The 16680-nt window shown below is 31.4% G+C and overlaps 2 protein-coding genes across 3 annotated transcripts in view; one reads left to right on the forward strand and one right to left on the reverse strand.

Moving 5' to 3' along the window:
- Positions 1-3296, forward strand: part of LOC136988182 (protein FAM117B-like) — a 77221-nt gene extending 73925 nt beyond the window's left edge. The window contains exon 8 of the mRNA XM_067286012.1: positions 247-3296. Within this exon, the coding sequence (XP_067142113.1) occupies positions 247-427 (181 nt within the window). The 3' untranslated portion in view covers positions 428-3296. The remainder of the gene's footprint in view (positions 1-246) is intronic.
- A 2454-nt stretch (positions 3297-5750) lies between these two features.
- Positions 5751-16680, reverse strand: part of LOC136988254 (protein Loquacious-like) — a 49075-nt gene continuing 38145 nt past the window's right edge. For both annotated transcript variants that reach the window (XM_067286112.1, XM_067286111.1), the window contains 4 exons: positions 8154-8257; positions 7810-8080; positions 6130-6321; positions 5751-6057 (listed from right to left, as the gene is read on the reverse strand). In XM_067286112.1, coding sequence (XP_067142213.1) covers positions 6185-6321; positions 7810-8080; positions 8154-8257 — 512 coding nt within the window. In that variant the 3' untranslated portion in view covers positions 5751-6057; positions 6130-6184. The remainder of the gene's footprint in view (positions 6058-6129; positions 6322-7809; positions 8081-8153; positions 8258-16680) is intronic.

Genomic DNA, 16680 nt, shown 5'->3' on the forward strand with positions numbered 1-16680 from the left:
AAAATCGTGGGACTGATAAAAATTTGACGTTATATTAGGGTTGTTGTTACGTCCGATGACGTTATAATCAGGTTAAACTGTATATTGATTATAATTACTTGAATATTCTTATAAATGCTTTAATGTACTGATACTCTGATTATAAACACTTTCAAATTATATTAAATAATATCAATTTCAAAATTTGGTAATGCTAAGTTTTAAATGTTTCTATTCCACATATTCTAATGACTGCTTTTGTTTCAGATCTTCATCCAAAGAAAGGCCGAGTAGCGTCTCCCTGAAACCGAGTATGAAATTTGTACTGCAGCCGAGTCAGAGCTCGGCTTTCTATCCGCTCTTAAAGACTTCTCCGCAAGACAGTACGGTCAAACCCATGTCGTCGTCTCATTCGTTTTCTAATGATCAGAACGAAAGACTTCAGTGACTATTCTGCTATTGTCTAGTTTAACAATACATATCTATGTAAATGCATTTAGAGTTGGATACCAATAGAATGACTTGTATTCTTGCTGATAGTAATTTTTAAATTGAGCTTTATTTCACTACTACATAATATATATATATACACACACATATATATTTTTTTGATTTACTTAAATATAATGTCATCTAGTGTATAACTTCGGTATAGTTATTTGAGTATTTGTCAAGATCAGTTTGGAATGCATTGTTTTATTATATCTGTGATTCTTTTTTACGAAGTTGCTTTCTAGTGTGTTTTTGGGTTAGATATAGTGACAGTGGACTATTACGACAACCTATCGGCATTAATGTTAAATGTTTTATACACGATATATATTATATATTAATAAATACAAATATATAGACACAAACAAAATACACACACACAACACACACATACACATAGATACTATAAATATACATAAAAGATATATATATATTAAGGGGAGAGTATATATTAAAATTTATTTAATATGCTCATTGAAATTTCAAAACAAGGAAGCTCAAAATATATTTTCCAGAAAATACTACAAAAAAAAGAAAAAAATAGTAAAAATCATCATTACAATTTCACAAGTATTCACATAGCAAAGGAAATTTATTTTTCTTTTTCTGGATTTGATAAAAATGCGGATGAACAAAATCGACAAGTACAATACAACATTGCATCTCCACTTATCTAGAATAAAATGCATTAAGGACGATTACGTTAAATTTAAAAAAATCACGTCGGTAAGTCACCAAATACAGTCGTCATTCCAATATTTCTTAGTGCCATTATGCCTTATCTTGGCAGGGCCAAAAAAAAATAATAAACTGTACAAGTACTATTTTACAAGCCAAAAATAAGTGGCTTGCATATGAAGAGATTACGTGTCAGATTGTAAATAGTTTCTATACCACATAAATGTTTTTGCATCCTTCCTGTAATGGAAGAAACAGAATATTTATAAGGCCAATAAGCCACGAATATAAAGCTTCCATTCCACAACGCACAGAATTCCGAGGCTTGCTCCGAGCCGACAATGGGTACTGTGCCTAACCTGTTTAAAAAGTGAACTGTTACGATGCCTAGCATCTACAGCAAACGAAACGTCAGACTTTTGTCCTTTCCCGTGTCACATTGCCGCACCGAGCAGGGAGATACTCTTTACTAGTTGCTTAATTATGGTTGACTTTGTTTTGTGTTGTCTGATAATTCCACAAATATTTTCTTTCAAAACGCTTAAACTGTGTGACTATGCAATGTTTGAAGATTTCCGTTTTGATTGTGGCTTAAATCAAACTAGATGCAGTGAAATATTTTTGTCTACATTTTTTTAATATATATATTTTTTGTCTGATTCCAATTATGTTCTTGAAATTCCATCAAAAACACATAGATGTGATCTGTTAAAGATTTGCACTTTGCTTTTTTTTCCTGGTGCAATTTCACAAACTTCATTCCTAAACAATAACACAAATGGGAATTTTGTAAAAAAAGAAAAATCACAAAAAAAAGTGAAAAAGCGAAAAGTAAAAATTGTTGGAGAATGAATTTTTGTATGTAGAAATTTTAGTGTAACATCTTGTACATTTATCTTTTTATCATATTTTATTCTTTTTGTTGTATATGCATTTGTATATACATTACCTGTTATAATTTCTTGTCGTGAAGTTTATTTGTATGTTTTTCAAGTTTATTAATGTTTAATTTTAACGTGAACAATGCATAATCATAATGATCTATTTGTAATCTCCGAGAGGTTAAAAAATAAAGATTTCATTATCAAAAGAATGATAAAAAAAAAAAATTTAAACCTACCTCAGTTTGAAATCTGGTCAATTGCCGCTCTATTCATTTGACGAAATATTTAATACATTCATTTTTCAAGTATTGTAACAAAAACTTTTTATTGTTTTATATGCCAAGTAATATAATGAAATGCTCCACACAAATTTTGACGTGTCTATAATCTGACACAATGCCTTGTTTTTAAATATTTCATTGACCAGAACTACAAATTTTAAAGGTGATGTTTTATGATTTATAAATGTTTATTTTCTGAAGTAAATTCAAAATAATCATATCTAGAAAATATGAAAATTGTAGAAATTATATATATTATATTAGAATATTAACATTTTTGCTGCTGTATGTCAAAGATGCAAAACCAATTACAGTTTTGACTGTGATGGTGCAGTTTCGGATTTCAAAATTGAATTATCTAAAAGTTTAGAAATCATTAAAATATTGTTACGTAAATATGAATAAAAAAGTACAATCTATGAAATTTGCCAATGTGCTGCATTAAGGAATGACGAGCGAGTATTACGGAGTTCGGAGCAGTAGAGATTACGGCGAAGTTTATATAATTCCCGTAATTCGTGGCTACAAAATTTGTAATTGAAAATTAATTCCTGTCTCGCTCGTCGACTCGGCATCAACAGGATCTGATCCTAAAACTTTTTATGCCTTTTGTGTGTGTGGCGACGAGTGTTAAATAATTTGTAGCAACTCCCTCGGTATAAATTTAAATTTAACGTTGAGACACGCTTCAATTTTTTTTAATGTAAATTATATCTAAAAGAAACAACGTTTTATTTCTAATATACAAAAAAAACATTTGATAAAAACAAAGTGCCAAGTTTATTTTATGATGATTATATAAATGCACTCATATTGTGAAATATGATTTATATTGTCAAATTGTGTTGGGTAGAGGGATAAACCAAGATTTCATATCGTGATAAATCATCAGAAATTTTGATATTGAATATATGTGGAAGCTTAATAAAGGAAAAAAAATTATGTTTATCATATCAGTAAATAAACTATTCTATTCTCATTATGGTTTCTTTATATTTCAGATAGAAAAAATTGTCTGCAAAACATATTCTGGCATCAGTCTGTCTACATATAAAATTTTAATATATTTATATGAAATGTTTAGATAGACAGAATGAAGAGACAATAAAAACATTCTAACATGATTTTATTTGTCACAAGATTTGTGCTAAAACATACACCACAAGTGAAAATTATTATTACATTGATAAAAGATTTAAGAAAATATTTGTAAATTTCCTTTTATATTTATTTATTCTCATTTTAATGTGCATTTATCAATAAAAAAAAAACAAAAAGAAACACTTGAAGAGATTCTAATTACCTAATATTAGAACTCTGTCTTTCTACCGCTTATACGGATAATAAGCAAATTTGTACCACGATTGTTTTTTCTTGCTTATCTTCAATTATGATGGATTTTAATGCCAATCCATATGTGATAAATGCAGAAAAATTCTACAGAAAATTCTGCAATGATGTAAATTAATGCTCTTTGTAACAGATGCATTGTATCCTAGGTGCATTGGCCATTCCTGCCTCTGTGCACAACCCCCACTTCCATTGAAAGATACGGAAGTGTGGCAATTATAGAAACACCGACAGGGGAATCTAATCAATCTGTAATTAAACAGTTTTACAAAATAAGCATAATGTCCATTTTTGATCCTTAAAAAGCAAAACAAATGGCAATGCATGCAGGCAGTCATCGACATGCACTGCCACTTATTTCAAATTTTTTTTTATACATTCAAGTAAGAATAATCTTATTAATCTATAATTCTTAAACAAGCATTATGATTACATTCTTATTCAGCCTAAAAATAATAATTGAATGTACATATGTTTAATCGGCAGAAGCAGTTATGCATGTACACACTATGCACACATATGCACTGTCAATAAAAATAGTGTTTTCATAAATTAAAACTAACATTTTGAAATTTCTCATCACAATTGTAGACTTAGAATTTATACACACACACACACACACATATATATATATATAATATATATATATACAGTCAAGTCTGCATAAGTCGACACCCGGATAACTTGACACCATCGGTTAAGTAGTCAGTTTTCTGTGGTCCCGGCCGACTTACATAGGCATTAATGTTAAAAAACTCCGGTTTACTCGACACCGTTTAACTCGTCACCACTGGATAAGTCGGCATACTTTTGCCGTCCCACATTCTGATAAGTCGTCACCCCCTCCTGAAAAAATGAATTCACTCTGCACATGTGGTGCAAACTCATTACGAGGGGGGAGTTGATTTATTTATTAATAATTGATTTCTTAAGGCATTTTTATTAATATATATATTAACATTTTATGTATTTTTATGTATAAAATAATAACAGATAAACAAAAAGAAAATATACAATCTACATCAACGTCACACCAGAATCCAATTTTGCATTTTCTCATGCTAGAGGCATTAAGAATCCTTAGACGTTACTTGCCAACAATTGACAATTGCAAAGATGTTTTCAAGGCGTTCAAGATCGTTGAAAAAGAAAGTCGAGACAGTTAAGTGCTCAAAACAAACACACTAAACAAATTTTTCAGTTTTTCATCTACAGAGTAATTGTAAATGGAGGACACAATGTATAGTAAGCCTATACTACTGAATAACGCACTACTGTATTTTCCTAATTGTAGTTTTGTGGTTTTTTTTCTGACTTTGCTTTAGTCGTCACATCAGATAACTTGACACATTTCCACTTCCCCTTGGGATGTTGACTTATGCGGACTCGACTGTATATATAAATTTTTTACAGACCAACCAACAAACAAATTTTACAACTGAAATTTGTATATGACAATTTTGAATTTAACTTTGCCATAACTTCTTTAAACTTTTATATTGAAATAATGCAGATATTTGCCATCCTTTCTCCCAAAAAATACATTTATATGTCACTACAAATGCATTAATGTCTTTAGGATCTCCTACATTTTATATTAAATGACAACAATGGGCTGTTAAAAATTTCCAAAATATTAGATTGATTCATTTCATTTTAAAAAAAGATTTTGCATTTTCATTAAAAATATCACATCTCATAAGGAGAAAGCATAAAATTTATATGAATTTAAGGCATTTTACTAAAGGCTTTACTTGTAAGGTGTAAAATAAATAACACAATACAATTAATGGAAAAGTTAATAATTTATATCCAAAAGAGGAGACATCAAGATATATATTTTGGTAATAGCATAATAGTAAATAAATTGCAAAATACAGAAATTATTAATGAAAAATCACTCCTTTTTTTGAGTTTGTAATCTAACTTTAATGCCTTTACTTTGCTCTCCAAAAAATCTTAAGTATACATGTGACATGTATTTGTAATTTTCAAATATTTCCAATAATTTTCAATCACTCCATTAGAGTTGAGATGATCTTATTAATTAAATTACCAACATTTTAAATCAAAATTTTGATTTGTCTGAGACTAAAAATATAAAAGTTGCAGTTGTCTAAGTATGACTCTGGAGCATGACATAATACATACTCCCAGTTTACAAAATTTTTAACATAAAAAAATAATGTTTCTAGTATTGTCACACGTTATAATTGAATGCAGATATGATTCGATTTTCATTTCCACATTCTTAATTTTGACAATGATCAAACATTAAATTAAAAACAAATCTGAAAACGGAAGCAGTTTTCTAACAGGAGAGCACAGAATCAGGAATGGCCAATCGGACTCGAAACACACGCCCGCGATAAAACTGGCATCTCAACTTTCGGCTGAAAATTTAAATTAAAGTATGTCATTCATTATTTTAAAATGGCAAAATAATTAATTTACTTCATTCTCACCTTTCAAGGAATTTAATTACTCATGTGCCAACTAGCACTGTGGAAATACCATTGGTCATTTTTTGGTTACTATCTTTAAATAATGCAAAGCATTATTGGCAGCATTTTGTTTAGCTTCGTCTTTGGAGATTCCTGTTCCAAAACATACTGCGACAGGATGGGAAGACAATTCTGCCAAGCATTGAAATTTTCCTAAATAGGAAATATTATAAAATGTTAATTAATTGCATTATATAAATAGTTTTGTAACAGTATTGCAATTTTGTAAATAATAGCATTCAAATACATGAAAATATAATAAATCACAGATATACCCCAAACTCTTCAACTACACTCTTTGACAAAAAAGTTATGTACCTAGATAGTTGTAGGCAGAGTTTTGCAGTAATCAGACAATTTTGTCTCACACAGGTATGTAAATGATTACATTTGTGGTCCAATTGCATGCCAGGTAATACCACCAGAGTGCCTTAAAATTGCTATCCCAGTATCCTATAAAAACACTTGCAGAGGCTGTTTAGAATTATCAGTGTGTACATTGAGATCTTTGATGCCAAGCATGCCTTTGTGACAGTCAAAGACTGTGTTGCATGGCTAACAGAATTTGAGAAAGGTTGCATCACTAAGCTGAGGGAAGCAGGATGGCTGTTTTGCCAAATTGCCCACCATCTGATCTGTTCTAACCCGATTGTGAGAAGGTATTGAGGGCAATGGATATATCAGAGCACACATGTATTGCAGACACTAGGAGAGATAATCACGTGATCATGAGACAAGCATGAACAGCTGCAATAGCATTCTTTGTTTACCATCCAGAAACAGGTAAAAGCCTCACTATAGAACCCTGTGTTTTCACACACCACTGGCAGGGGTATGTGACTAGCAGAGGAAAATTTGTATGCACAGTGACCATTACACATTGCACCATTATCACCCAACATTGTCAGGTTCACTTGCAGTGATCCTATGACAGAGAAGCACAAACTGCTATGAACTGACAGCATACTGTCTTTAGCAATGAATCCGTGTTCTGTTTGGGAACAAACAACTACTGTGTAAATATGTGGAGGGCCACTGGTGAGTATTTCAACCCTACTTAAACTATTCAGTGGCCCACTGCTGGTATGCTAATCTGGGAGCCATCACCTATGACAATTGATCACTACTAGTAGTGGTGTGAGGGACATTGATGGACAGTGGTATATGTTCAGAAAATCAGTCACCCTTATGTTGCCTATCACAGAAGGGTAGAAAACAGTCAGTCATTTTCCAGCAAGATAAAAGCTTGGTCACACAATTAGGATTTCTCAGGAATATCTCCATGTTGCCACAATTCCTTAGCCTGGTTAGTCTCCAGCTATGTCATCCATCGAGTATTTATGGGAGCTTTGGCAATCTGTGAGTGTGAAGACCTGGAACAGCAGTTGCAACATTTATGAATCTATTACAAGATTATGCCTGACCATATTGTTACAAATCTCCAGACAAGAGGAGGGTCTACAAGGTACTAAAGATTTTCAATTTTTAACAGGGAATTGTCTCTTTGCTATAATATTGTAATCACTTATTACCATGGCCATTACATTTGCAATAATAAAGTTTCATTCAATTCTAATGCCCCCTTCTTGGTGCATAACTTTATTTTGTCAATGGGTGTATATAGTGACAATATGAACTTACCACTAATACTAAGATCACTAACTATGGTATATTTAATTGGGAAGTCTTGCTCTTCGGAGATCATTTCAAGCATGCGAACAAAATCTAAGCTATTTCCATTGAGATTTGTTGATTGCAAACTTATAAGCGTTTCTTTTGTATTTAATTTCAAATCTTTCAAAAAAGTAGATAGTTCTTGAGCATAGTTCGACGAAAGGGAGGTTGTAGTTTTTTTTTCTTTCAAATTATATAATTCTGTTACGTCAGGATACGATATGCCATTCTGCTTTGACTAAAATCAATTCATATAAGGTAATTAATACCAAGCATACTGCAATAATTTCTACTTGCTTCTAAGATATTACCTCTTCTGCTGGCTGATCTGCATTATCTGTAATCATTGTTTTTAATTTTTCTAGCATGTTATGGGCAGCTTGACGTTTAGCCAGTCTCTTAGATTTTCCACAACCTGAAGATTTAAAAAATGATAATAATAAAATACTTCTCTGTTGTCCTAGCAACATTAATATTTTTATAAAATTTAAATAATTTAAAGGAGAATTAAAAATAATATTACAAGAGAAAGAATTTGTATATCAAGCAGTTTATAATGAATCTACAAGACAATAGACAAGTTACTATTGTATTATTACCTTTACTGTAATATTCTAACTATTGCATTGCAGAAAATTGCAATTTATTTGGTGAGTAATCCTATAAATGCTATGCTCTTTGATTTAGAAAATGAATAATGTTCCAACATTTTTCTTAGATTTCATACAAGGTATTATCAGTGTGCATACAGAGATGTTTACAGTTCTGTTGTATAGTGCACAATAAACATTCTGGAAACAATCCTGCAGCATAACAATGCTCATCCCACTTGGCTTCTCTCACCTTGAAAGAAATGGAAAGCTCTTCCACAATTTGAATCTGGCACCCTCCAATTATCATCTTTTAGAATTTGTGAAGGACCAGATGCAAGGCCAACACTATAAGAACAGAGAGACAATCCAGCAAGTTGTGAATCAGTGGGTTCATTCCAATATGCATCAACCAATGCACCAGTGAACAGTTTAATTCTTTAAACACGAAATCGGCCAAAATCTGCATAATCTGTTCAAGACAAAATCATCCAAAGGGAAAGTTATTTGACTGGTTTTCCTATTCAAAATCCTCTTGTAGCCTGAGAAGTAAAAACAATTTCATTTTCATGTATATGAAAAGAAATAATTTTTAGAGCTAGGGTTAATAAGCTTTTACTGGAAAATCTGGCAACTGAACTAGATGAGAAAGCAAACAGTCCTATATTGGCATTTGCAGACTTATTTTATCAAAATAACTTTGGGTTAATACAGATGAGTAGTAAAAATAGTGTTAATAATATAAGCTTACCAGCCATAATGTTTCAACAGAGCTTACCATATTTACAGCCCAATGATTGAAATGTACATCATTCACTGCACCCAATTGTTGGTGAATATCAAAATACATTTTAATACATCATAGTTTACTGATGTGCTATTTGATGCATATTGGAATGTTCCAAAGTCATTGGATGGTGGGATCAGAGTTTTCCTGCAGAAGTGTATTCAGACCTTCAGAGTGATGGGAAAAATTTCTTCAAAGAAATGGTGATTATGTAGGAAAATAAATCAAAGTGTATATATTAAGAAGCAGTAATGCAGTACTCTTTCAACAATGAAAACTCTTAATTTGTCAATGAGATCACATACTCACTGACAATATCTTAACAACAATTACTCACAAAAATGTAAGCAACATAACATATATGAACAATAATAACAACTAGTGAAACTATAGACATAGAATTAATTAACACATTAAATATACTGAATTAGATGCATACAAGGCCTACAAATATTCAAAATACATACATCAAAATGAGTATGGAAAAGTCTACACTACCTAAATACACAAATATTACCAAAATACTTTCAATCACAATTCATACATTATAGTAACTACACAGAATAAACTAGTTACAAACCATAATCTTAAAATACAATCATAGACAGACATACACTCAAAACAGACAAATCATAAGTCTGCTTGGCAAAGACAACTGGGAACACAAATAAAGTAGGCAGGCTGATACAATATAAAAATACAAAAATCCCAAAATGAAACATTAAGAAAATTAAAACACACACAGCACAAATAACACAATATACATGCACAGGAATACATTGACACTCTCAAATAAAACTAGCTGCCAAGTCACAAAAACTGAAACAACACAAAACCTGTATGCTATGAAAACAGTCAGGACAACAGCATAACACAGAAAAATAACACTCAGATGATGAGACTAAAGAACAAACAATCAGTCTGCTCTTTGGTCCAAACCAATCATGCACAAAAATGAAGCAAGCTGGATCAAAGAGGAAGAAGAAAACATGCAGAATACACCAATCATGCAGTGTGTTGAAATAAACACCACACACAGCATTCAAAATGCCATGCAAAGAACATATATTTAAGCTGGATATCCACATAAGTGATTTTACCCAAGCCAGCATACAATCATGTGACTACCACACAATTTGCACTGCTGATATTCACTAGCTTCATTCATTTACTATCTAGCAGACAAAAGTAGAATAAACCAAAGATGGATGATGACGATGCAATCATCTTGGCAACATGCCTGTTCTTTGTGAAAAAAAGAAAAACAAAACAAAGTATTGAATTATTATTATTGTCATTTTTCATCTTTATACTTTCCATCCTTTCTATCAAAAATTTCAGGAGACTTGCAAATTTCTATTAAATTCTCAGTTGCTGCATTCATTCACCTAGCTATATTGTAGAAAATGACGTCAAACTATACACGTACTCCTCACTTTACAACCTATCTGCTTAATGACCACTCGCACTTACGACCAATCGAGTTTCGACCTGCAATTCGGGGAATCCCCTTTCTCAGCTTGAGTGTCAGTCAGTGGCAGATGGTGACATGCGCACTAAGTGTACTGTACTATAATAGTCTAACAGTACTTATAGTGCTATAGTCTGATAGCAATATAGTAGGCTAACAGCATACTATAATAGTCTTTTTATGAATAAATTTGAAGTTTGTTGCATAATTTGTATAATTTTACAATGATCCTATATTCCCGGCACAAGCTCCTCACTTATCGACCAATTCGCTTAACGATGTAGTCGTCGGAACGGAACTCGGTCATAAAGTGAGGAGTACCTGTATAATGACATTCACTCATTGTTGATTCATACGAGAAAAAACTTCATCCAGCTCAAGCATCTAATTCATGCCTAACCATATAATTCTGATACTTATTTTTTCTAGGTTGTGCATGCATAGCATTCAAATCATGTGCCAAATTCACTCATATGGATACTCAGCTTTAGAGGATAACTAGTACAGATAACATTTACAATTTCTGGTACAAGAAGTTTACATCTTGCACCAGGAATTAGCCAAACATTTTACATTCACAATCAACAATCCACAAGTAATGTCAAAATTTCTTACATAGAGCATCACATACACAAAATCCAAAATGATAACATCAAAGACCCTATACAATATACACCAATCACATGATTTCCTACATCCTACACAATACAAATGCAATCCTCACTTTTTGCATCACATTAAACACATTTTCACAGAGCAACAAAAAGGCTATCATAAACCACAAGGAATACAAAGAATAGTTATTCATAGATTCAGTCATCCTATAACAAGCACAGAACCAACATAGAAACCTGCAAGGGACATACATAGATTACAGGAAGGCATTCGACAGCCTTGCTCACTTATGGTTATTACATATACTATACCTGCACAATATAAATCCAACACTCATTACATTTTTAGAAAACAATGCTATATACCTAAGATTTCACAACACACATCAAAATAAACAAAATACATATTAGGCTAGACATTTTACAGGGAGTTTCATTAAGTCCACTCTGATTCTGATTGACTTTAAACTCACTCCAATAGGTTAAATGATACTAAATACAGAAATTATGCCAAACACAACAAAATAACACAATTTTATATTGTTCATGTACAGTACATGAACAATATAAAACTATGTATTCATACAAGCACAGCCAAAATTGCATCATCAGTTACACACACAGACACTACTTCACCAACATGGATTTTGGCCTAAGCAAATGAGGAATACTTCAATAGAAAAAAGGAATCTCAAAGAAAGACAATTTTGTACTCAGAAATGGAGATGTCATTGAATCCATTGATGAGGGCAGTCTACAAATATGTTGATTATAGCAGGGCAAACTCACAGAACATGTTACAAATGAAACAGAGACTAACAAAAGAATATAATAGCAGATAAAACTCAATATTAACAACACAGATGAATGCGAAGTATATATTTAAAGCAATCAAGACATATGTCATCCCAGTACTCACATATTCGTTTGGAATTATACATATGACATAAACAGAACTAAAACAAAAAAATACAAAAAACATTAACAACACACAGCAAACACTACATTACAAGTTTTTTTCTGTAGAAAACAAAAACATAAAAATTACACAAAGCTGTAACTCTTGCAGACAAAAATAATATACTATTAAATCAATACAAAACTGACCTGGATCTAACACAGTTTACAAATGCATAGACATCATCAAATAGTTTCAGACTCAAATGGAGAGCCATAGTAGGAATCCAAATAATCTCAACCAGGATCATGTCAAAACTACATCTAACTGATGAAATGATTCATAGATGCCTCTTCAGAAGGATGGATGGGTTCATGATTTCCATATAAGATCAGGTCAGAAATACAAAAAAATTACAGAAAGCACATCATAAAAGACAACACTTGTAGGAAATGCCACATCATGTATGAAACTACACAACACATCACATCGGGCTGTGAGATTTTAGCACAAACAGGTTACTTATATCAACAAAACCAAATAGCAAACATAATACATCAAAAGCTTAAACACAAACACAAATTACTACACACACCTAGGAACCATACTACAAATACAAGTACATGCCTCAGATGGTCACAGAAAGTAACACACACAAAATATATTGTAACTGAGTCATAGTCAAACAAAAACAAGTCACTATAAAAGCCTAGATATCACATTAATTGACAAACAAAATAAAAAAATCACATACATCATAGACATAGCTATAACAAACACCAATATATACATACACAACTGAAAAATTTAGCAAATGTCCAGAACTCACCCAAGAAATACAGCATCTGTAGAGGATGGATAAGGTACCAGTACATATAATACCGGTAGTCCTTTCTTGCACAAGAGTCACACATCATATCATATACATTACACAAAAGTCTTAAAACATTAGGCTCCTGGTGGCCAAACTGCAACTCTTCTAGACCCTTACTGCTGCTTCTGTATACTATAGTATTTTAACTACGTAACATATATATATATATAAACTGTTCTAATAGAGAATGTTGCTCTCATATATTTCTAATATGCAATACATGGCTCCTATCATAAAGTTTGGCCACCCCTGCATTTAGGCCTTAACAACAGCATATAAATCGCATTATAGAAAGCAGCCATACTAAACTCATGCCACATAATTAGGAAATTCTCAAACACAGAGACATATTGTAGTTATGTGATGTTTGCATAAGTTTTTCTGTAGCTATGCCTTGATGCTATTGCCTTGGTTTAGCATAGCACTAGACATGAATTTTAACTGAGTAGCATACAATCCATAAAAACCATAATAATAATAAATGCAAAAATAAACTCCAAAAAATTAAATAGAAAAGTATTTTAACATGAATAATATCTGTAGTATATCGATATCTGGAGACAAGATGAGTTTTTAATGGCAATGCTATAGGTGTAGCTTTACCATTGAAAACTTACTGTTGTTATCATTGTTGTAGGATCTATGTGCAATATCTAATGACAAGTTCAAGAGTCAACCACTTAGCTGTTATTCACTACAGAGAATTTAACATACACTAAAATCAATAATTGACCTCTACATAGTGATCATATAGAGAAGGGGTAGTGAGAGTGATCATATAGAAAGGGGTAAATTGCCAGAAATTTTTCAGCTTTCCAAATGAAAGGTTAAGTGGGAGTGTCATTAGTTAAAATGTTGCTGTACAAAACAGGAGAGAACTGAAGATGAGACATATATATTTGTATATGCATTTTTGATAGTTTCCAGAAAAATTCTGATAGAAGATTAATATGTGCAACACAAAAGATTTTTCACAATTTTTAAAGATGCTCTTAGTAAGTTTAGACAAAGGCAAAGCTGTTGGGTGAGCTCATAATTGCAATTTAAAGTAAACAAATAACTTACAGCATTGTGTAAACCACATTTGCTTTCAAACTGGCTTTAAAACATATCTGTGTTTCAGATTATTTGCAGGAAATTATGTATAGATTATCAATCTGCTAGTCATATCTCCAAAATTTAATATCTTAAATTTATTCAGAAGTTCCTCAGGTCATTTTGCCAAAAGTCAATTTATTTATTTCTCAAGAACTATGAATTCCAGTAATCCAACTTTTTTATTTTAAAAGTTCACATAATACAGTAGAGCATTGATTATCCGACTCAATTGGGGACTGAGGTTGGTCGGATAACTGAAAAAATGGATAACCGAAAAGTATGAAAAAATACATTATTAGTATAGTGTATTAGTATATTAGTATATCCCATGTAATAAGCATATTAGTATATCGCTATTAACCTACTTTGCGTTGAATTTTCATTGATGTTAAGCCTAACAAAATTTTTTTTAAATAATAATCATCGTTAAATTATTTCTTTATTTTGCACAAAATAAATACAGAAATAAAGAAAAAATAGAAAATTAAGACTGGTTTAAATACTGGCCTCCCTTTCATGGTCGAGCCAGTGTTTCCAGCTAAAATATGCAAAAATTTAACAAAAATAATATTAAAGTAGCCAAGACATAGCCAAATATTGTAGCACCACATCACTAGCGGACATTTGAATTTGCCGACTAGAATGCGGTCGGTTAACCGATGTGACGGTTGATCGGGGGTTGGATAATCGATGCTCTACTGTACTCACTTAAAGATACGCAAAAGTCTTTACAAGTCATACTGTCTCACATCACAGGATTTCTTTAATAACAAATTTCTTTGACAAAGTCAAACTTTTTATGTAGGCTCTCCCTGCCACAATATTCTAAAACTATAAAACTCTCTCTGACAATAGTTATGGTTTCAAAAATTCTTGATTAATTAAAACCTGGACAATAAATTCATTTAAATATACACAAGTTTTTACAATTCATCCATTCTTGTGTCACAAGAACAACAATTTTCTTTGGCAAAGTTGACTTCTTATCTAAATACTTTTGTGTATCTTTAAGTAAATTTTTAAACAAATTCATTGTCCAGGTTTTAATTAATTAATTCTTATTTTGCTGTAGACTCAATTTAGTAACAAAATAATATCCCATACCTAATACTCAACATCCAACATCAATCACCTCTCAGCAAGTTGTCAGTTACATCATAATCATCAGATTTTAACATAATTTTAAATGACATCCAATAGAATAAATTTGATATAATCCATTATTTTAACATAAATTTTGCATGTAAAAGTAAGTAATATGTTTGTATCTTCAGTGGCAGTGAAATTTAATTCTATTTTAAGCTGTGAGTCATCCTATGAGGATTCCCTAACATTTTTCTCCCTCTCAATTTTTCAACATTTTTATTTTTTAAACCGAATCCCTGTTAGTCGCCTGACTGGACATTTTATTTCAGACACTCGAAGTTTTAGCAAAAAACTTTTCAACCATAATTGGTCTTACATGGAATCTCCACAATATAATTTTTTGTATAAATTAAATTAGCTTGTCAGCAATTCACAAAGAAAGTAGTCATGCAGGATATAGTTACTTTATTAGCGAGGTTGAGGCCAAAGTTTTAAATGCAAAAACGTGTACGTCGGACGTTCAGCGCCACTTTCTTGTAAGCCTAGAAGTTTGACAATGGCGTTTAGAATGTCGAGCATGACTCCACTGACTTTCCAAACACCATTGTCAAACTTCTAGGCTTACAGGAAAGCGGCGCTTTCACGTTTAAAACTTTGGCCTCAACCTTGCTATTAATTTGGTTAGAATTTTCTCACTTGAATTATCCAAAAGCCTAGAAATCCTATGCTTTCAAATTATACACACTGGTTATAACTTTAAAGAATTATTTAAAATTATAATCATTTTCAGGGGACATTTTACAATTTTATCATATTGAGGTGGTAAGAGCCTATAAAAGATCAACTTTGCCAAGTAGAATTGTTCCTGCAATGTGAAAATGGACAAATTACAGAAACTTTGTATGAATTTTAATTAAATGGTAAGTATTAAATTAAATAACTGATTATTTATTTATTTATTCACCAGAGCGGTTTTACCCATGATTTGGGGAATACAAAAAAAAAAAAAAAAACTATTACAAAAACAAATTCACTGCAATATTACATAACAAACTATAATTAGTAAAATGGAATCAAATAATGAAATTCATGGGAAAAACTACCACCTAAAAAAGTAGAAAAAAAATTAATATTGTGTTAATCCAACAGATAGTCTCCTGAAATCTGCCAGCATATAACACACTTATAAAGTAATGAAATAACAATACCTATGAGAAAACCAAGTAATCCAGAATATGAAACAAACCCAAAATGTAAGCCAAACTGTCCAGGTAATAGGTAAGAAACAAAAAACAACAAAATATTACAACAGAATTTATCTAAAAATAGTTCATAATAGTAAGAATTACCAATAAATTCCAAAAATTGTTTAAAGAAAATAATAGAAATACCAAAAGCATATTCACAAAATTTTGCAAAA

Source organism: Centruroides vittatus, unplaced genomic scaffold (assembly GCF_030686945.1).
Source record: "Centruroides vittatus isolate TY-2023 unplaced genomic scaffold, ASM3068694v2 scaffold_324, whole genome shotgun sequence".
Taxonomy (NCBI): Eukaryota; Metazoa; Arthropoda; class Arachnida; order Scorpiones; family Buthidae; genus Centruroides; species Centruroides vittatus.